General features: G+C 42.3%; 1 protein-coding gene across 1 annotated transcript in view; it reads left to right on the top strand.

The window, feature by feature from the left end:
* Positions 1–19699, top strand: part of LOC115796050 (microtubule-associated protein 4-like) — a 121165-nt gene that overhangs the window by 49424 nt on the left and 52042 nt on the right. The window contains exon 6 of the mRNA XM_030752263.1: positions 1237–2607. Within this exon, the coding sequence (XP_030608123.1) occupies positions 1237–2607 (1371 nt within the window). The remainder of the gene's footprint in view (positions 1–1236; positions 2608–19699) is intronic.

Raw genomic sequence — 19699 nt, 5'->3', positions numbered from 1 at the left:
TATAATGAGGTTGTGATGTTTCTGAACAAGAGAAGGAAGAAACAGAGATTCTGGGTTCATCCAACTCATGAGAAAGCAGCAGCAGGGAGAGTTTCATAGTTTGATTCCGGAGTTGAAGCTGCATCACAGCCACTTTCACACATACTTCAGGATGTCAGTGGGCAGTTTGAGCTCTTGTTGGCAGAGTTGGGATCACATCTGAGGAGGCAGAGAATAATTTCAGAGAGCCGACTGACCCGGAGCAGCGTGTAGCTGTGTGTCTGAGGAAAAATTGTATTATTTTACTGTTCCCACATCACTGTATATTCAGTGTATTGGTGCGTGTTTTGCACTATAAGCTCACATGTTGCTAAATGCAGCGTTCTGATTGGTCAGATCTGTTTGTTTGCTTGCAAAAGTCAGAAAAATCAAACATTATCTGAAAAAGTAAATGTGGTCGTGTGAACAGCTGCATTAAAAACAGGAAGAAACATTCACACATGTCTGGTGTGTAAAGGCCTTTACACTACTCACAATATTTACGGTGTGTGTATATGAAAATGGTTTACGATTCCATTCTTTTCTCAGTCGTGTTGAAGGGCAGGCAGTCAATCAGTGCAACAGTAAGCACAGTGAGGGCTTAAACTCTTAACATGCAGCCATTGAAGACCAGGATTAATGAGAGAACTTGCTGGTTAGGGTTTGGTTTAGCCTTGCACAAAGCTGAGATTGTGTAGCTTCTATAACATATCATCAAGCAGAATGTTTGTTAAATCATTTGTATTCTGTAACAGCATCTGGCAATAGTAGGCAGAAAAGGCAGGGTGCTCTGATGTCCATGTACTGTAGAAGTTCAGAAATGTCGATAAAATATCAAGCACCACTGCGCGCTCTTGGGAAACCACAGAAACCCTTCATAAATTAAGCTATCCCACATATTGCACTTTTAAGCCTAACTTTTTTATCTTACTCGCAAAGCAGAGCATAGAGAAGGGATGCTCGACTGTATAAGAAGGGGTTCTTTAGCTTATTCCATCAAGACCAGTAATTCAACATGAATTACGAGTAATCCCACAATCTTCCCTGCATCAAATAATTTTCACTACCTTAAGTTTTTATGCGAACAGTTAGACCACATTTAAACCTGAAATAACAAGCACAACTATAGTAACCATAATCTGATGGCTTTTTAGCAGGTGTTTCTCTGACACAGTATGTGATTGGTTCCTCCTCTTATAAAACCCTCCCCCTCGGCAGCTCCCATCCTCTCTCCCAGCGGGTCAGTGGATGACAGCAGCGCTACGTCCTCCAACTCTGAACCCCTCAGCCCTGAGAGAGTAGGACCGGGGGGCGAAGCTGGGAAGCAGCAGCAGCGGCGACGGAAGAAGAAGAGGAAGGGCCGTGACGAAGTCTACAACTTCTTGGATAGCCAGGAGAATAACATCAGCCAATCAGACAAGCATGGGATGCAGGATAAAGGCAGAAGGGAGGCGGAGGAGGACGAAGATGAGGAGGAGAACTGGGAGTGGGAGATCAGAGAGAGTGGAGGAGGGGGTAGGGTAAAAGGCAGGAAGACTAAGAGTCGGGCAAGACTTCCAGAGGAGTGGGGGGCTCCACAGCAGCCCGTGTCTCCCACGCCAGCCTCAATTGCCCCTAAGTGGGCCACAGGTGCTGATACTGGTTCTAGTGACCCCAAAGCTCCAAACTCTGTCCCCAGCCCTGCTTTACCCTCTGCCCCTGAACAAATACCCGCAAGCTTTACCAACTGTTCCCATGTTAGCCAAGTATCAGATTTGTCTTCACGCTCCTATGAGCCTATGTGTTTAGATGATTTTTCTGTGTCCGTTAAAAATGGGCAAAAAGCAAATGAAGAGAAAGTTTCAGCCAAACCTGGAAACAGTATTAGCTCAGCAGCTAGTACAGTCACCAAGAATGGTTTAACTGGGGATGTCAGCGGCAGCCTAGCTCTAATGACAGGGGACAATCTAAGCCCTGTCTCCCAGACCTTCTCTTTCCTTGATTCAGTTCTCCAGACCCCTCCGGGTTCCACTCCTGACTCCCAGACAACCACCCCCATCACCAACACACCCTCCCTTGCCACTGCTTCCCTCACAAAATCCGCCCCACTAGAAACCACCATCTTTGCTTCGCAAACCTCTTCTGATTTCAACCCTTTTAAGAGCACTTCAGACCTTCCCCCCACTTCCACTGTGTCCACCAATCTATCACCTTTAACTTCAGCAGAAACCTACCCTGCAACAACTGTAGGTGGATCAACCCTCAACATCGATGCCAAGTCTTTCATCCCCTCAGCCACACTAATGTCCTCCACAGCCACCCCCATTATTTCTGAGGCCACTCCTGTTGTTAAAACAGCAGCAGCGGTCTCCACGGGAAGCACTGGTCCTGCATCCAGTACCACCACAGCCACACCCCTTAGTTCTTCAGCTACTTCCTCTAAGAAAGAAGCCACCCCTACATCATCATCAGACACTCCCCCCAACAGTGTAGCAGTGTCCCTTAGCTCAGCCACACCCCCTCCTTCCATCACCCAAGCAGCCCCTCCCTCTCTCCCTGCACACTCAGACCACCAGGAGTCCTCGTCGCCACAGCTTCCCCCATTGGAAGGTTGGTGAACTACAGGGAAGATTATGAATAACATGGAGCTAATTTAACCAAAAGTGATTGTAGGCTAGGATAGCAGGAAGTAGTACTGTTTGTCTTCCTGTATGCATGGCTCTTTGCCTGCTTGGTGCTCAATCCTGTCCTCTGTGAATCTGTAATAACCAGGGCCCGACAGATATATCCAGAACAGCTTATTAATCAGCTTTTGAGATTTACCACAGATAAAAATCAGCTCTTTGTTACTATTACAAAACACAATCTGGAAAATATCGCAGACAGAAAATCATTTGTGTCCAGATATATTCATCTTCTATGCTGCCAGCATGACTATGGGACACAAATGTACTGTGCTGGTCGGGCCCTACATTAACAAAAACTGCCAGGGTAAACTGATTTGATTTCCCTCTGCCTGCCTCTGTGTATCTGTTACCGTGATCATAATAATTGTATTACTTGACCTGCTGCTTCTGATAGCTTCTACTGTCTATGCTTGCTCCACAGTCTTCTGTTTCATGTGATTGTCAGCTGCTGTGTAATCTCCTGCTATCTCCTTTTTGTCTGTAGAAACACACATAACCTGGGTCACTGCATGGAAAAGCAAGCTGATGCCTTTTAGATTTAGTCAGTAATGTTACAGGTTTTAATCATCTGCATAGAAGCAAATTAATATATTAGTAGATGAGGCAAGTTATGTCTGTGACCACAGACTTTATATAAAAGATGGACAGTATGTAGCCAATGTGATGCCATCCATTCATTGCAAAGTTTAGCTGAGTGTTTTCGCCATCTTAGCTTTTTGACACCAGACATCATGGAGCAAATCTGGCTGTGACTGTGAGGGATCAGATCATGATTGCAATGTGTCAGTCGAAATCAGGCCTGCCTTGCTAACCTTGCTATCTGAACTAACAGTGACCGTAATTTAGTAAATGTAGTCCGTAAGACTAATGACTGAGTCCATGAACTCATCAAGAAAAAAAGTCACTGAGCAAAGGAGCTGCAGATCATTTCCCCGCACGCTTCTATACTTCTCTTTACAACCAGAAGAGTCACCCCCATGCTGAGCACCAGCAAGAAAGCAGATCCAAAGCACTTCTCCAGTGGCTTCACTTTTCAGATGCAGAGGCTATGCCCATCTTTTATATACAGTCTATGGTGGTGATTTAGAGAATCTGAAAATGTCTTATGAATTCATCTGCTAACAACATGGTTTAGGTTGATAAGGCACAAAATTTCACCTTTTTAACGCCTCTAAAGTTTCTTCTCAGATTAATTTTCAAATGTTAGGGATCCATACTTGTTTGGTGTTTCTGTTGCTGTTGTTTTAAATATTCAGGTTTAGACAGAATGATACATTACTCCATTCAGCGTTTTTATGAATTCTTTAGTATGTAGTATTTGTCCCAAATAAATAACCAAAAACAAAACAAAACAAAAGAAAATCTCCTGCTTTGAGCTGCAGGTTGTGACCTTCATCGGTGAATAGAATTTGCCACGTGTCACCTGAGAGGGACCATACTTTCACATTAATACCAAGTAATGACAACTCAACCATTTTCATGAGCACTGAGTAAAATCCTTTCACTGATTATGGGCCCCTCATTGTGAGATTACATCTCATAAGGGGATTTGAATGCATTCTTTGCATTTCACTGGCCAAATGTTATCTTAAAAAAAAAAAGATCAAAATGTACCAGAATGACCATCTGAAGCTGCCCACTCTTCAGCCACGTAATAACCACCAGTGTAATGTCCAGTGCCTGGTGTGGCCTGCCTCCTGTAACCTGAGGATGACCTCTTTCTAGTACTTCTTCCTCTTACTTATAATGCTGACATTCAAGCCCAATCACTCTGTCTACATCCCATAGCCTCCCAATGAAGATGTACTTTCCAACATGATTCCCTGTGCTTTGCTTTAGCCCCGTCTCAGACCTTAGACCCTCACGCTCTGGGTGAAATATTTTAAGATAAATGGTTTTGTCCAGTAGCTAGACCTGAGTCTGTCACTTTCATTCAGATGTTGGCCTTCAGACTGACAGCAATTTTCAACTACATCCGTACTTGATTATTTAGGTGATAGAGGTCTTTACGCCCAGTTATTGTTAGAGCTGATGTTGGACAATTGTGTACAACACAACAGAGGTCATTCTAAGGGGACTAAACTTTATTTTTTTTTCTCTCTCCCTTTCCTTTTGTTCTTTTTCATAATGCCAACAACAATGTGACCTCGATCCACAGGTAAGAACATTTTTCCCTTTTCATTTTTTCAAGTTTGCACATCCTCAGGTCAAATCATTCTGGGCATGATTAATATGCTTGCCCCTGTGTTTGTTATTACTGTGTATGCGTTAAAAATTGTGACAGTGAAGTATTTGAACAGAGAGTAAAATGAACTAAATTAATTCAAGAACCATTTTAAGTTCGGCTGTTTCAAAGGAAAAAGTCAAACTATTGTCATAGCCTCACTGTCTGCTCCACAAAAACACTGAGGAGGGGAGGGAGGGGCAGCCATCTGCTGCGACTGGTTGGGGGGCGAGGGGAAAGAAAAGAGCGGAGAGAGACAGGACAAAAGGCGAACTATAAGAGAGCGAGTCAGAGTTTAATCATTGCTAATAATTAAATACAGTAGTGGTGTATAAATATGCAAGAAGTGAAAAGGTGAGTGAAGATAAAATGCTCAGTGCTCCACATGTATCAGTCCCACATATTTGCTTAATGTGCTCGATGAAGGACATATCTTGATCAAAAACGACTCCATGATTCCTCACAGTATTACTGGAGGCCAGCGTAATGCCAGCTCAAGTATCTGGTTAAATACTGTGTCTCTAAGTACAATAACCTTAGTTTTGTAACAAAATTAGAGAAAGTAAGAAATTAGAGGTCAGCCAGTCCTTCATATCTTTGTAAGACACGCTTGTCGCTGAACATAGTGGTGTATTTACCAGCTGAAGAGCTAGAGTTGTGGTCATAGACTTACATGCATTCATCATGGGCATCAATGGTAATTATGGGCTTTTAATGATTTCTTTGAATTGTTCTTTTTCCATGGTACATGCATCTTAAATGGCTTTACATAACAAGAATTGGCTGCACAAGTTTGAATTTATTTTGTATTTTCTGTAATCCAAACAGGCTCAAGAATATACATATGCCCCAACTAATATTTGGTTAAATGTCCCTTAGCAAGTTGCACCTTGGCCAGATGCTTTTGGTAGTCATCAACAAGCTTCTGGCATAATTCTAACTGGATATTTGACCACTCTTCTTGGCCAAATTGGTAAAATTCATTTAAATTGGTTGGTTTTCCTGTCACGGACTCAGCTTTTGAGCATAGTCCCAATATTTTCAATAAGGTTGTGGTCAGGGCTTTGGGAAGGCCATTCCAGAAGCTTGATGTTATCTTGTTTTATCCATTTTCAATGTGTTTGTGTTTGGGATCATTGTCCTGTTGGAACACTCAGTTGTGTTCAAGTTTCAGCTGTACCTGTTGATTTGAGGTGAAGTTGAAGGATTTGGAGGCAGTTCGCCTTCTTCATTACTTCTTCCACTCACATTCTGCAATGTACCAGTGGCAGCAGAACAGCCTCAGAGCACGATGCTGCCACCACCAGATGGTACAATGTTCTTAGGTTTGAAGGCCTCACCTTTACTCTTCCAAACATGCAGTAAGGAAAATAATTATTTGATAACCTGCCAAATTTGTAAGCTTGCTAAATTTTCTAAATTTTATGGTAGTTTTGCTTTAATGGAGACAGAGAATATCAACCAAAAATCCATAAAAAACTCATTATGTGTATAAAGCACACCAAAGAATCAGTTTCTTCCATTCCAACAAAGTGAGACCAAAGAGCTGTCAAAGGGCGATAGACCTGCACAAGGCTGGGATCAGTTACAAGACCATCAGCAAGTAGCTTGGTAAGAAGATGACAGCTGGTGGTGTGATTTATTTTGGAAATTGAAGAAATATAAAATGACCCATCAGTAGCCCTCAGTCTGGAGCTCCACACAAGATCTTGCCTCGGGGTGTGAGGATGATCATGAGAATCGCGGTGGATCAGCCTGAAAGGACACCAGAGGAGCTTGTTAATGATCTGAAGGCAGCTGGGACCACAGTGACCAAGAACACTGTTGGTAACACACTACGCTGTAATGGACTGAAATCTTGCAGCGCCCAGAACTTCCTAGCAGCCAAGAATCCTGATGGATTTGGTGAGTTTCTGTAAGGAACAGTGGGCCAAAATCCCTCCTGAGATGTGTGCAAGCCTGGTGACCAACCACAAGGACCATCTTACCACTGTGCTTACCACCAAGGGCTTCAACAAGTCATGTTTTGCTTGGGGATCAAATACTTATTTCACTCAGTGACTTGCAAATCAGTGTATAATGTTTATGTAATGTGGGTTTTTTGGGGGGGGCGGGGGGGTTGATATTCTGTCTCTCCCCATTAAAATGAAACTGCCCTAAAAATTTGACTGTTCATTTCTTTGTGAGCAAACTTAGAGACAGCCTGAAGTTATTCAGATTTTAAAACTCATCCAGTATAAAAATGCAGGGTTTAATCTGCAGGATAAGCAGCATGTGTGCAGTAGATTGTCAGTCGGTGTTGTGTTACCTCAGGGACAGAAAACGCTCACAGTTTTGAATAAGTATAAGGTGAGAGTAATGCAGTGTTTTCAGGATGAACTGTATGATTGCTGCTGTGCTCAGAGACATGTTTTAAATATTGAGCTGCTCTTAATGACCATGTGTTCTAGTCTAGTCTTTACACCCAGACTGCGCAGGTAGAGTGTTTTTATTACCCAGCAAGCCTGGGAGTTTCTTTCCCCTGACTTTATCGTGACTCGATCTATTTTTAACCCTGCATCTTTCCTCTCATATACAATATTGATGACCGGGACTGTCTCATCCTTACGTAAAGCAAGCTCGCCCTCATGCGCGTAGTCTGAAGTGCATGGTTGTTTTTCCAGACGGACAGACTGTGTGAATGTGTGCATGAGACAAAAACACTCTGGTGGGCAAAGCAAAGTGGTAACCATCTTTTACCTGATGCAGTCCCCTGGTTTTGTCCTTGAGAGCGAGTCAGGGAGAGAGCCACCGGGGAGGCCGGTGTGTTGTGGTTGGCTGTCTAACATTGCAGACAAACAATCATGTTGCAGTCTGTTGTCTGTTGTAAAGCACAGAGGCAGGTTGTTGTTGTAGAAGCTCAGCCCTGCTCGCTGGCTCCATCAGGTGCCTGGTAGAGGAACTACAGTTCTGAACTGCTGCTGCTTGAGCTCAGCAGAATGTTTCAAAGTCAGAAATCAGTCAAATCCAATATTCACCAAGTAACATAATATTATTGTGCTTTGGAGCAACTGTAAATATGCTTTATAAGTTTTTATAGTTTTTATAATCAGAGATACAACACATTAATTTGGCAAAATTCACTTTTTAGAATTATAGCTATTAATGACTAAGGCTGAACTCAGTCAGGGGATTTTGTGTTTTTTTTTTTTTTTTTTTTTATAGCCCTATAAACTGAATATATCATAATGTCAGAAAAAAAAAGCAACATGAAGATCTCATCTTGGCCTCTGGGTGGTTGCCACTGATTCTATTTTTGCAGCATTTTTTTTTTTGGTCTAAAATATAGGTGTGGGTATCGTTGTGACTGTCTGTGCGTCAGACAGAGAGGAGAGAATCCAGCTGACTGCATCACCTCAGTGTTCTCAACATTTGTGTAGTAAAATACAGCCCAGTTTTTTGTTTTTTCATTCACTCATGTGCTCCACATTAATTTTCAGTGTGACTGAAATGTTTATACTCTTAGACCCTGAAATGTTTTTACAATTACTTTCTTGAGACCGGTTCTTTTTTCTCTCTCTCTCCCATTTTTCCTTAACCAGCAATTAAGAATGAGTTTGTTTTGTATGTGTGACTTCTATCAGCTGACACAGCTGTCACTGCTGCTTGTCTGAGCACTAATTAAGGACATTTGAAGAAGTGATTAAAACCATTGCTAACTGTGTTTCACATTAATAAGTACAGACTTATTGTCATAACACTAATAAGCAGTTATGGCAGTGTTACTTTGGCATCATCACTGGAGCCAGCAGGCTGTACTCTAGTACACCAGCAGCTTTGGTGAAGCAAACATGCTGCACTGCATCAGTCATGTTGCATTTATGTGTTCTGAAGTTCTTAGTGTTAGCCTGCTTATGCACAAGTAACCTTTTACAACAGAGTAGGTTGCATTTAGCTGTATTCTCATTAAATCAATGATCAGCTGATTTCAATGCCAGCCCACATCAACTGATGGCTCAGCTGATACCTTAGATACATCAAATTGCTAGGCAAGTCTGCCGGGGCATGCTGTTTCAGTTGCTATGCATCTAGTGGCTGCCACCTCCACCCCAGCTTCTCCATCCGTGCTGTTTCTGACTAAATATAAATGGCTACAGATGAAAATATTAGGCTTGTTTCATCTGTAATGATCCTGAGAAGAATGTAGTAAAGCGAGGGCACCCTTTTGAACATTTTGACCTTGTTAGCCATAACCAGAGAGCACGGAGTATCAAGCAGCAGCAGCTTCATTATAAGGAAATGGTTAATTTAAAAGTGTCAGCTATGTGAGAATAAAGTAATATTGCATAATATGTACCATCTGTTCTACTGTTTACCATTAACGATGCACTAAATAACACTGGTCCTTGGTACCCTATGACCAGTAAGAGTAAAGAAATTCCAAACTAGATTTTAGGTCATCTATGAACACTTTCACTGCTGACCAAATGGTACATTGATTTTGACAGTTAGAGATCCCAAATATCATCATCTCTGTTAACATCAGTGATTCTGTGTAAGTAGGACTTTAGTGGGACACTGCATGTGTTTCACGAGGTAGACATTCATTTTCATTTATCTCAGTCACCTTAAAAATAACTCTTAGAGGCACTTTAAGTTCACTCTCTGTGTATAACCCATCAAGGTGGTTTTGTTTGAGAGTTACTTTATGTTTGTGCAGTATTGCTTTCAAAATCATCCCAAACCCGAGGCGCATAAAAACCAACACAGAAGAAATGCAGTCACCAAACAGTGTAACAAAGCCTGTTGAGATTTTATCAGCAGAGCAGAGAAAGTTTCTGCAGCTGTTGTAGAACAACATAGAACCGAGAATGCATTCGGTTCCTGGAAAGCAGTAGGGCTCGTTCAGTTTCCCATGTGACGGCTCTTTAAGGCTGCTTCTCTCCCATTAGCACACGTCCTGTTTTACAGCCTCTGGAAGGCTGAGTTTTACCCACAAGTGAGTTCAACATAAGATTCGGGGTACCTTAAAGAATAGCTTTGGACTGAAGATTGACATCTTAACCTGGCTCATTGTTTGCCCTTTTCATCATCAGTTTTTGCGTTATTGCTCCCTCTTCTGTATTTTTATAATTTTTTTTCACTCCTTCCCATCTGCTGCCTGTAGAACATCTTCCTTGCATCGTCCTGCCAATTCTGACTCACTGACACGTAACATAAACTGCGATGTAGAGGCTAGAAGGAGCTGCCAGTCTTCTCTGCATGTGTAGGTCTGTTTATTTTTTTTGCAATTTTAAGACGAAATACATTTTCTTTAGTGTTTCAGCTCTAATTTCCCTAATTGAAATTCTATGTGGGACTTTTAAACTAATTGCAGTCACAGAAGAAGAAGAAGAAGAAGAAGAAGAAACAGCCTTTATTGTCCCACAGAGGGGAAATTTGGGTGTAATAGCAGCCGCAGTTATTATAAATATAAATAAAGATATAATAATTCACACTATTAAGAAAAGAATATATATAAAATCAACAAACAAGATTAACCTTAATACTACTAATAATAACACTATATACAATGTACATGATGTGCCTGTGTGTTGAACCTTAACAGGCCGGACTATTTACAGTATATTATATATTATCCTACATTGTGTAGGCTATTGTGGTTTTTGTTGGGAGCAGTGATGGTTATAAAGTCTTACAGCTGCTGGGAGGAAGGATCTGCGGTAACGCTCCTTTGTGCATTTAGGATGCAGCAGTCTGTCACTGAAGGAGCTCTCCAGCTCAGCAACAGTTTCATGCATGGGATGGGAGACCTTGTCCATCAGTGATGTTATTTTGGTCAGAGTCCTTCTGTCTCCCACCACCTGCACTGAGTCGAGAGGACATCCTAGGACAGAGCTGGCTTTCCTGATGAGCTTGTCTATCCTCTTCCTCTCAGCTGTAGACAAGCTGCTGCTCCAACATACTGCTGCATAGAAGATGGCTGATGCCACCACAGAGTCATAGAAGGTCTTCAGGAGTGTCCCCTGCACTCCAAAAGACCTCAGCCTTCTCAGCAGGTAGAGTCTGCTCTGACCCTTCCTGTAGAGCGCATCAGTGTTATGAGTCCAGTCCAGTTTATTGTTTAGGTGAACACCCAGGTACTTATAAGAGTCCACTATCTCAATGTCCACTCCCTGGATGTTCACCGGTGTCCGTGTGGTGGGTCTGCGCCTGCGGAAATCCACCACCAGCTCCTTGGTTTTAGCGGCGTTGATCAGGAGGTGGTTCCGCTGGCACCAGTCCACAAAGTCCTGAGTCCACTGTCTGTACTCTGAGTCATCCTCACCTGTGATGAGGCCAACTATGGCAGAGTCGTCAGAGAACTTCTGCAGATGGCAGCGTGGGGAGTCGATGGAGAAGTCTGCAGTGTAGAGGGTGAAGAGGAACGGTGCCAGCACAGTTCCCTGTGGGGCCCCCGTACTGCAGACCAGCCTGTCAGAGACACAGCCCTGTGTCCTCACGTACTGTGGGCGGTCAGTGAGGTAGTCCAGTATCCACTCGGAGATGTGGTGGTCCACTCCTGACAGTTCCAGCTTGTCTCTCAGAAGTCCTGGCTGGATGGTGTTAAAAGCACTGGAGAAATCAAAGATCATGATCCTCACAGTGCTTCCAGGCTTCTCCAGGTGGGTCAGAGCTCGGTGCAGGAGGTAGATGATGGCGTCATCCACCCCGATGCCAGGCCGGTAGGCGAACTGCAGCGGGTCCAACGAAGATGACACCATGAGGCGTAGATGGTTGAGGACCAGCCTCTCGAGGGTCTTCATTAGATGCGATGTCAGGGCTACCGGCCTGTAGCTGCTAAGATCCTTTGGATGTTTGGTCTTTGGTACCGGTACCACACAGGAGGTCTTCCACAGTTGTGGTACTTTCCCCAGCTTCAAGCTCAGGTTGAACATGTATCCCATGATGCCACACAGCTGATCTGCGCAGCACCTCAGGAGCCTGGAGCTGATGCCGTCTGGACCAGCAGCCTTTCGCACCTTGATCTTACGTAGCTCCTTCCTCACATGATGAGTTGAGAGGGACAAGATGGAGGTGGGGGATGGGGGTTGTGAGATGGAGTCCTCAGAAGTGAAGGGGGTGGGTGATGGCTGAGAGCTGAGAGGTGTGAGGTCCCAAGAAGAAGAAAGGTTGGCAGTCATTAAAGATGGTGGGGCTGACAGCAGGGGGGACTGGGCTGGGGGAGGGGTGGGTGGGTGGCTGGTCAAACCTGTTAAAGAACTGGTTCAGGTTGTTCACCCACTCTAAGTCTCCCACAACCCTAGGGCTTGGTTTGTGGCCTGAAATTGAGTTCAAACTCCTCCAAACCCCACTGATGTTGCTCTGCTGTAGCTGGTCCTCCATCTTCTTCCTGTAGATGTTTTTTCCATCCCTGATTTTCCTTCTCAGATCCTTCTGCACGGCTCTCAGCTCCTCCTTATTTCCTGATCTAAAGGCTCTCTTCTTCTCCTTCAGGAGAGCCTTTATTTCAGAGTTGATCCAGGGTTTGTTGTTTGAAAAACACCGTACCCTCCTGGTGGGCACAGTGTTTTCCATGCAGAAATTGATGTAATCAGTGATGCAGTCCGTGATGCTGTCGATGTCCTCCCCATGAGGGGCACAAAGCTCTTCCCACACAGTGGAGCTAAAGCAGTCTCTCAGAGCTTCTTCAGTCTCCTCAGACCATTTCTTCACTGTGTGTGTCACAACTGGTTCTCTGTGTACCAAGGGTTTGTACACAGGCTGGAGATGAACCAGGTTGTGATCTGAGCCCCCCAGGGGAGGCAGAGGTGATGAGCTGTATGCCTCCTTGATGTTGGCATACAGTAGATCCAGTGTGTTGGTATTCCTGGTGTGGCAGGTGACATACTGGGTGAAGGTGGGGAGAGTGGAGGACAGGGAGACGTGGTTAAAGTCCCCTGAGATCAGAAAGAGGGCCTGTGGGTGCTGTGTTTGGAGCAAGATGCGGGCTAAGGGGAGGTTTTGGAAATTATTTTTGCATCTTGTCCTCCTTTCCTCCCATCTTATCACCTCCCTCCTTCACCCCAGTTTCCTTCTTTATCTGTAGCCCCAATCCCTTTTCTGGTTGAGTCTCTTCCTCAGTGTATTTACTTATTGAATCTTTCTATTCCCACCCTTCTCCCACTCTCTCTTCTACCCTTTATCATGTCTCATCTTTATTTTCTGTCTTCCTCATTCCCCCTGTCCACCCACCCTTCTGCTCTCTATTTGTCCTTTCCTTTTCTGCCCTCCATCCCTCATTTTCCTCTCCTACCCCCTCCCTCCATCTCATTGCCCTTACTGTCTCCTCCATCCACATCACGTCTTTCCCTCTTCTTCCCAGACTCCCTGCGTCGCTGCAGAACCATAATAATCACTGCATCGACGAGTCGGGTGTGGGTGGGGGCTGTGGGGGCGTTGGCATTGATGGTAGTTTTTTTTTTTTTTTGGAGGGGGTGGTGGAGGGGTGGGGAGGGTGTTGTCAGGGAGACATGGGAGGCGGTTGCCATGGAAACACAGACTCAGAGACCGAGGGATGGAGAAGGGGTGGACTGGGTGTGACACTCAGTGAGGTCGAAGAGTTAAAAATAGAAACGCTCTGACAAGATCCCCCTCCCCACCACCACCCCCACACTGCTCACAGTTTCTCTCTCTCTCTCTGCCCTGTGCCGTGGGCAACCAGCTGTAGCATGTTCTGTCTTCGTCTCCAGTTTATGTTCAACAATCTGTGACCTTCAGAAAAACTACTGCCTGTGACCTCCACCTCACATAAAACTGCTCCGTGGTTTCATTTGCTGCATTTTTACTTTTCCTGCCTCTGAGCTTCTATTTGTACCCTCCGTGGCTCTGTGGTTGAGCTTGTTAGTTGCCAAAGTTTTAGTTAAGTACACATTTTTACATTTACACTTATGCGGCTATATTTAACAACCTCAAATTTCTAATCATCAGTCTTTCCAGAGATAATTTCTCTGGGCTAAATCTGCATTTGCAGCAGGCCTTTCTAAGGCAAAATACAGCCATGTAGCATTAGCATACTAATGAAAAGAAAGATTGGACAGGATTGGGAGGAGCTGGAGCAAAAGTATCGTTTCACTGCTATCATTTCTGCTTTTGCCTGTAACCCTAATTGTGGAAATATTTTTAACTTGAATTTGGCTTGCATAGGAAAAGTGTGTTTGATAGAGTAAGCTCAAATTCAGCAGTGTGCATATTTGTACAATATTCTACCAAATAATGCCAACTAATTGCAGCTATTTGGTTCAAAAAAAAAAATCTGTAGCTAATGGCTGAACCATAAAATAGAGTTACAAGCAGGGATTCAACAGTACTGAGAATAAAGTCCATATGCACATTTGAAACTAGGGTCATATATGGTTAAGCAGTCCATGCAAACAAAGTAACAAAGGGGCAGGCAAGAGTTAAAAAAAAAAAAAATTCAAAAATCAAAAACTCCAACAAAACAGAACTCATAAGCATCAGGCAAAAGCAGAAGACAAAAACTGGCAGGTGGTCACACATGAGAGAATCGATGAAACTCTGGGAAAGTGCCAGAAAGCGTGCAGATTCTCTCTTCACAGTGTTGCACAATCTGGCAAGGAACAAAGGGAAGCGTGGCGTTGTTCCTGCGTGCACCGGGTGACTAATTAGCTGATGGGAAAGGAGGAAGTAGAACAAACTGCAATAAAACAAGGAGACTAATTTCAATGTAAAACAGGAAACCATTAGTCCGACTTCATGCAGTTCATCATGTATTTAAATATCCATTGTTAATAAATGATAAATTAATAGTTAACAAGAAGCACTCTGAGAGCACATAGCTCTGCCCAGGCAGCTCGCGCTCTGTACAGTATTCACTTTGAAGGGAATCATATTCATTTTGTTTTCTTTGCTCTATTTAAAGATACTTTAAGATGTTTGTACTGCAGAAAAAAATCAGATGAGGGCAGCATGACAGATGTTTACTCTGATTACACTAAGATTATGTAGGAGCAGGTCATGGATAATAGATAGTGACCTGCTCCTACAGCTCGTTCTTGCTCTCGACAGTTTTAAAGGTATAACCCAACTTGAAAGAAAGGCAGATGTGAAATGTCAAAGTGAGGTCAGAGGTCAAATTTGACATGATATTTTGATGCAAACTATGATGTCATATTTAGAATCCCCATATGCCAGAATCATTTCCTAAATGTTGCCAATACAAACAAAGGCAATAAGATACATAAATTTAAATGGCTCTATAGAGCATTATTATCACTTTGACCTTCAGATCAATCTATTGACCTTGAAGGAAAGGTCAGAGGTCAAATGTGACATATTTTAAATCTTTATGTGGTACCTTCTATATGTTGATAACACACAGCACACTTGTAAGAATCATAGTTTCTAAGTTATGAGGCTTTTTGTCAATTTTGGACCAATAAATCATAAAGTTGACCTTGAAGACCTTAAAGGATTTAAGCCAGATTTTAATGGATTGTTAACATGAGCCCACTCTGCACCCCTAATAAGATTTATCAGAATTCATCCAATACTTTTTGAGCTATGATGTTTACAGGCAGAATGACACACACACACACACAAGCAAAATGCTGCTGAACACATAACCTCCTTGGCAGTGATTAAACTTTAGTAAAATATTTATTTTACTGTTGAGAAAAAGTTCAATCAATAAATATTTAGTAAGATTCTAATGTATGTTCTTTATCTTATGTCATTAGTCAAAATAAAGTCAAAGTAAATGTGTTGCCTAAACAAAACCAGCTAGTGAAAACAAAGCTAAACAGGAAAGGAGCCATTTTCAACTTTGTAAATGCCATCCAATCGACTCTGCAGAAAGTTAGTGACCTCTGTGCACTGTGTGCTTCAGCAATTGCTGACTCCACTCTGTGATTTTTACATGGCCTCCTACTTCATGGCTGACTTGCCAATCACTTTCACTTTGTTATAATACCACTAACAGCTGACTGTGGAATATTTATCAGTGAGAAAATTTCATGCCTGGACTTGTTGCACAGGTATCATCCTACCATGGTACCACAGTGGAATTCACTGAGCTCCTGAGAGCGACCCATTCTTTCACAAATGTTTATAGAAGCAGTCTGCATGCCTAGGTGCCTGGTTTATACACCTGTGGAAGTGATTGGAACACCTGAATTCAGTGATTTGGATGGGTGAGTGAATACTTTTGGCAATATAGTGTATATTTAAATTCTCAACTCCTGACACCACCTTTATGTCTGCTGTAAATATTTTTGATTTAATGTGCACATGTATCCCTGAAACAAGCACCCCAAGATTAAAAACCTAATCTAACCCCTGAAAGATTCTTTCTCCAACATATATAAGGTTAGGGTAGTTTCAGTGTTAGGATTAGGATCACCTATATGACATATGCCTCAGGGGGTTAATCCAGCTGCTGTTGAGATATTTTATAGGTAAACATTTTTGAGCTACTGGTGATGCTAGAGGGAACGTCAACACGTACCATGGATGTCCCTGTTTATCTTACTGGCATTCAGGACAGAGCCTTTAATGAGGCTGTAATTTTGTGTAACTGTGCACATGCACGGTAGAAAGATAATCTGCAGGGGAAATGCATTTTAAACCTTATTTTAGGAAAAAAGTCACCCTCAGTTTTAAGCATTTTTTTGACATCAGATTTGACAGGTGTTTCTGCATATGCAGTTTTTATATTGCAGTGCCCATTTATGTCAATTAAAGTTAAATTAAATTAAAGGCTTTCTCCTAGTTAAAATACTTTTGAATTACCTGCCCAAATAACTGCCCGGAGGCATTTCCAAGATGGCTGTCAAGTGGTGAGAGTTAGAAAAGCTTAAATAACCTCAGGTTAAAAAAAGAAAAAAGTGGGTGATCGCCACAGTGACTCAGTTTCAAGGGGAACTGTAGTTAAACATCCACCAGTGACTTGGTTTATGTTAAGAGATTAGGTAGTTTCTGTCAGTACTCTTTTTGACCATTTGGATTATAATCCTTTGGTCATTTTAGAATTCTTTCCCTTATTCTCTTGATAGCATTTATTAGAGACATATAAGGGATATATCAGCAAAATTTGCCACGAGGATGTAGTTTGCACAACTGTACAGGCTGTTATAAACCATTGGTGAATGGAAGAGTTGAAGAGCAACACCGAGGGAACGGTGTAATACATACATATTCTTTTTGGTAAAATAAACAGGTGCACAGGATGGTGGTTTTGTAGTTTAGCCTAATGATTCAACCTTCTAATTAACTTGGTCACAAGATGGAGCGACACTGACTATGACATACAAGTCAAAGCAGTTCAAGTAATTAGAAACCTTTAAACTGGTCCAATTTGTGTCAAAAGCTCTTTCTCTGAGTTGTATCTCAAAGATCATACACATATTTTTAGATGCAGTGTCAACGTTCTCGATACTTTCTTGATCAACAGCTGGAGCAGCATCAGCAGAGCTCATGGAGCCAATTAAGGTGGAGCGTTTCTCAGCACATGTCAGTCGCAGGGACATGATACTCATATTTTTAAATTCAGCTTTACTTAATTGGCAAGAAAAAGAATGTGGTATCTTTGGAACTATCTGGTTTTCTGAATTGGTGTTAAAACTTGATCTTCATATAAGTTACAAGTACACATGCAATGTGGTTGAGCTAACATCACTGGCATTAAAGAACATCTAATAACCCACCAACATTCAGACAAATAAATCTAAAATAAGCATTTTGTGTATCTGTGGAAGATTCTTTTTACAGCAGTGAAACTCACTGTATTAGCTAAAGTCACTGCATGCCACAGGCTTTCAGACTTGATAGTCCAACAAAGACCTCATGAACATACTAAATCTATTTGAACCATCATCGCACATGAGTGATTACAGTATGTTGAGAAGAGGATTGAATACATAGTGGCAGTTCTCCATGCCTCCCGAGTTTCACTAGCTCTTATGTTCTCTGAAATGCCAGAATATCATCTGCCAACCTTTAACCCTTGAACCCACTTCTGAGCTTAAACCAAACTCAGGCATAAGTGTTGCCTGGATTTCTTGCATAATACCCATCCTTTCCAAGTCTGTCGAAATTATACAACAGTCTAATGTCTTCCTCTCTCCCAGTGGCTCACTGTTCCTCTGTGGTTACACTAGACAAGTTGTTTATGGAGAATTATGTAATGCTCATTCATTGTCAGTCATGCTTGCTATTTTGGCACCGGCCTCGGGTGTGTTGGGGTGAAGTGGGGTTTGTGGGAGACACTCAGCTGTCTCAAGTTGCTCTAGAGAGAGAAGAACGACTGTCTGCATATTCAGTAGTTCTACGTTCTCTGTCTCCTGAAAGCACTTTCTGTTGTATTTACACTTTCAGATTGCTAAAGCTCTAATATTCTAATGCTATTACAAGTAGAACCATATAGAGTATAAAAAGATTAATGTAGAATTTGGGTCTGAAATGTGAAGCCACGACAGAAGTGCCTTAAATCTGCATTCTTTTAGTGGCCACCAGGGGGTGTCCTCTGTGGTTGCAAAAAGCCTTCTGGTCCTGTAGAAAACTGTGGGGAAAAGGCTCTTGGCCTTGACCTTAATAAATATTTTCGTGATGAGTTTTTCCAGGGTTATAATAGTTTTGGATTTTACATTATTGTTTAGTTTTAGTTAGTTTTTACTTTTTTTTTTTCTTTAATTCAATTAGTTTTAATTAGTTTTCAGAGTGGTTTTGCTTGTTTTTATTAGTTTTTATTTTTGGTTTATTGCTCAGTTTTAGTTTAGTTTCGTTAGTTTCAGTATTAGTTTTTCATACTTTGTCAGGTGCAAGATTCAAGGTACAGGAGTAACTCTTGTGTAATAAAATCTCAACAAAAGATACCGTTTAAAGGAATATATTCAACAATTAACTGTTCACAAGACAGAAGCACTACGTGCTAAATGTGTGTAATATTAAGGACACACATGAACATCAACAGGGAGAACCAAAGAAAAACATGAACTCCCAAACTCAATAACTTCTACAATAAACTCCCAATAAAGTTCAGCGTCAGTGCAGCAGATTAACAACAGCTTTTGTTTTGGAGCTAGCTTGGTTAGATGCTTGATATGTGGCCTCATGTCGCATTTCTGCTTGTGTAGCTGGATTGTGTGTGTTCATTACCTTACAGTCCTGTGCTGGTGTTTCATATGCGGTGCTGGCTGGGACTTCTTTTGGTCCTCGCTCTCTGTGCTCAGTTTTTTGGCTGCAAACATATTTGTCCCTGTATTTTCACTTTCTTCATTCCCTTGAGCCCTTTATTGATTGTTCCTGATTGTTATTCTCTCACTGATAAAGTGGCCGGAAACGCACTAGCACGGAACAGGTTCATCACAGTGTTGCAGCTGAGTGGCAGAGAGGAGTAGTCACATTTCTCCGGAGCTGAACGCTAGATTACGGTTCAGAGCGGTTTCCGTAGCTGCCTTGTGTGCGCTTCTCAGGTGGACTTTGATGTTGGTGTTTTTTTCCTCACTGAGACATGTTCCAGAACAAAAGGGTGGAAAAGCAAAACAGACTTATTTGGAAAAATAGTTTTTGATGTGTGTCAGAATGACTGTTCTCTTTGTTCCCTGATTGCCAAAACTTGAGAAAACAATTTAATAAAAAAAAACGAAATTGCATATTCTGATTGTCTAGGGACAGATTTTACTGTAGCATTAGGGTTGGGACTGGGGTTAACCCGGATGACGACTTAGACCTCAGAGGGTTAAGTCCTCTAAGTTTAGAGCTAGAACCGCCGTTGATCAAGGTTTCAGCACATTCACTGACGTCCTGTTGGCAG

This window comes from Archocentrus centrarchus, chromosome 17 (assembly GCF_007364275.1).
Source record: "Archocentrus centrarchus isolate MPI-CPG fArcCen1 chromosome 17, fArcCen1, whole genome shotgun sequence".
Classification (NCBI taxonomy): domain Eukaryota; kingdom Metazoa; phylum Chordata; class Actinopteri; order Cichliformes; family Cichlidae; genus Archocentrus; species Archocentrus centrarchus.
Note: the sequence above shows the minus strand (reverse complement) of the source record. Positions and strands in the feature narration are given on the sequence as shown.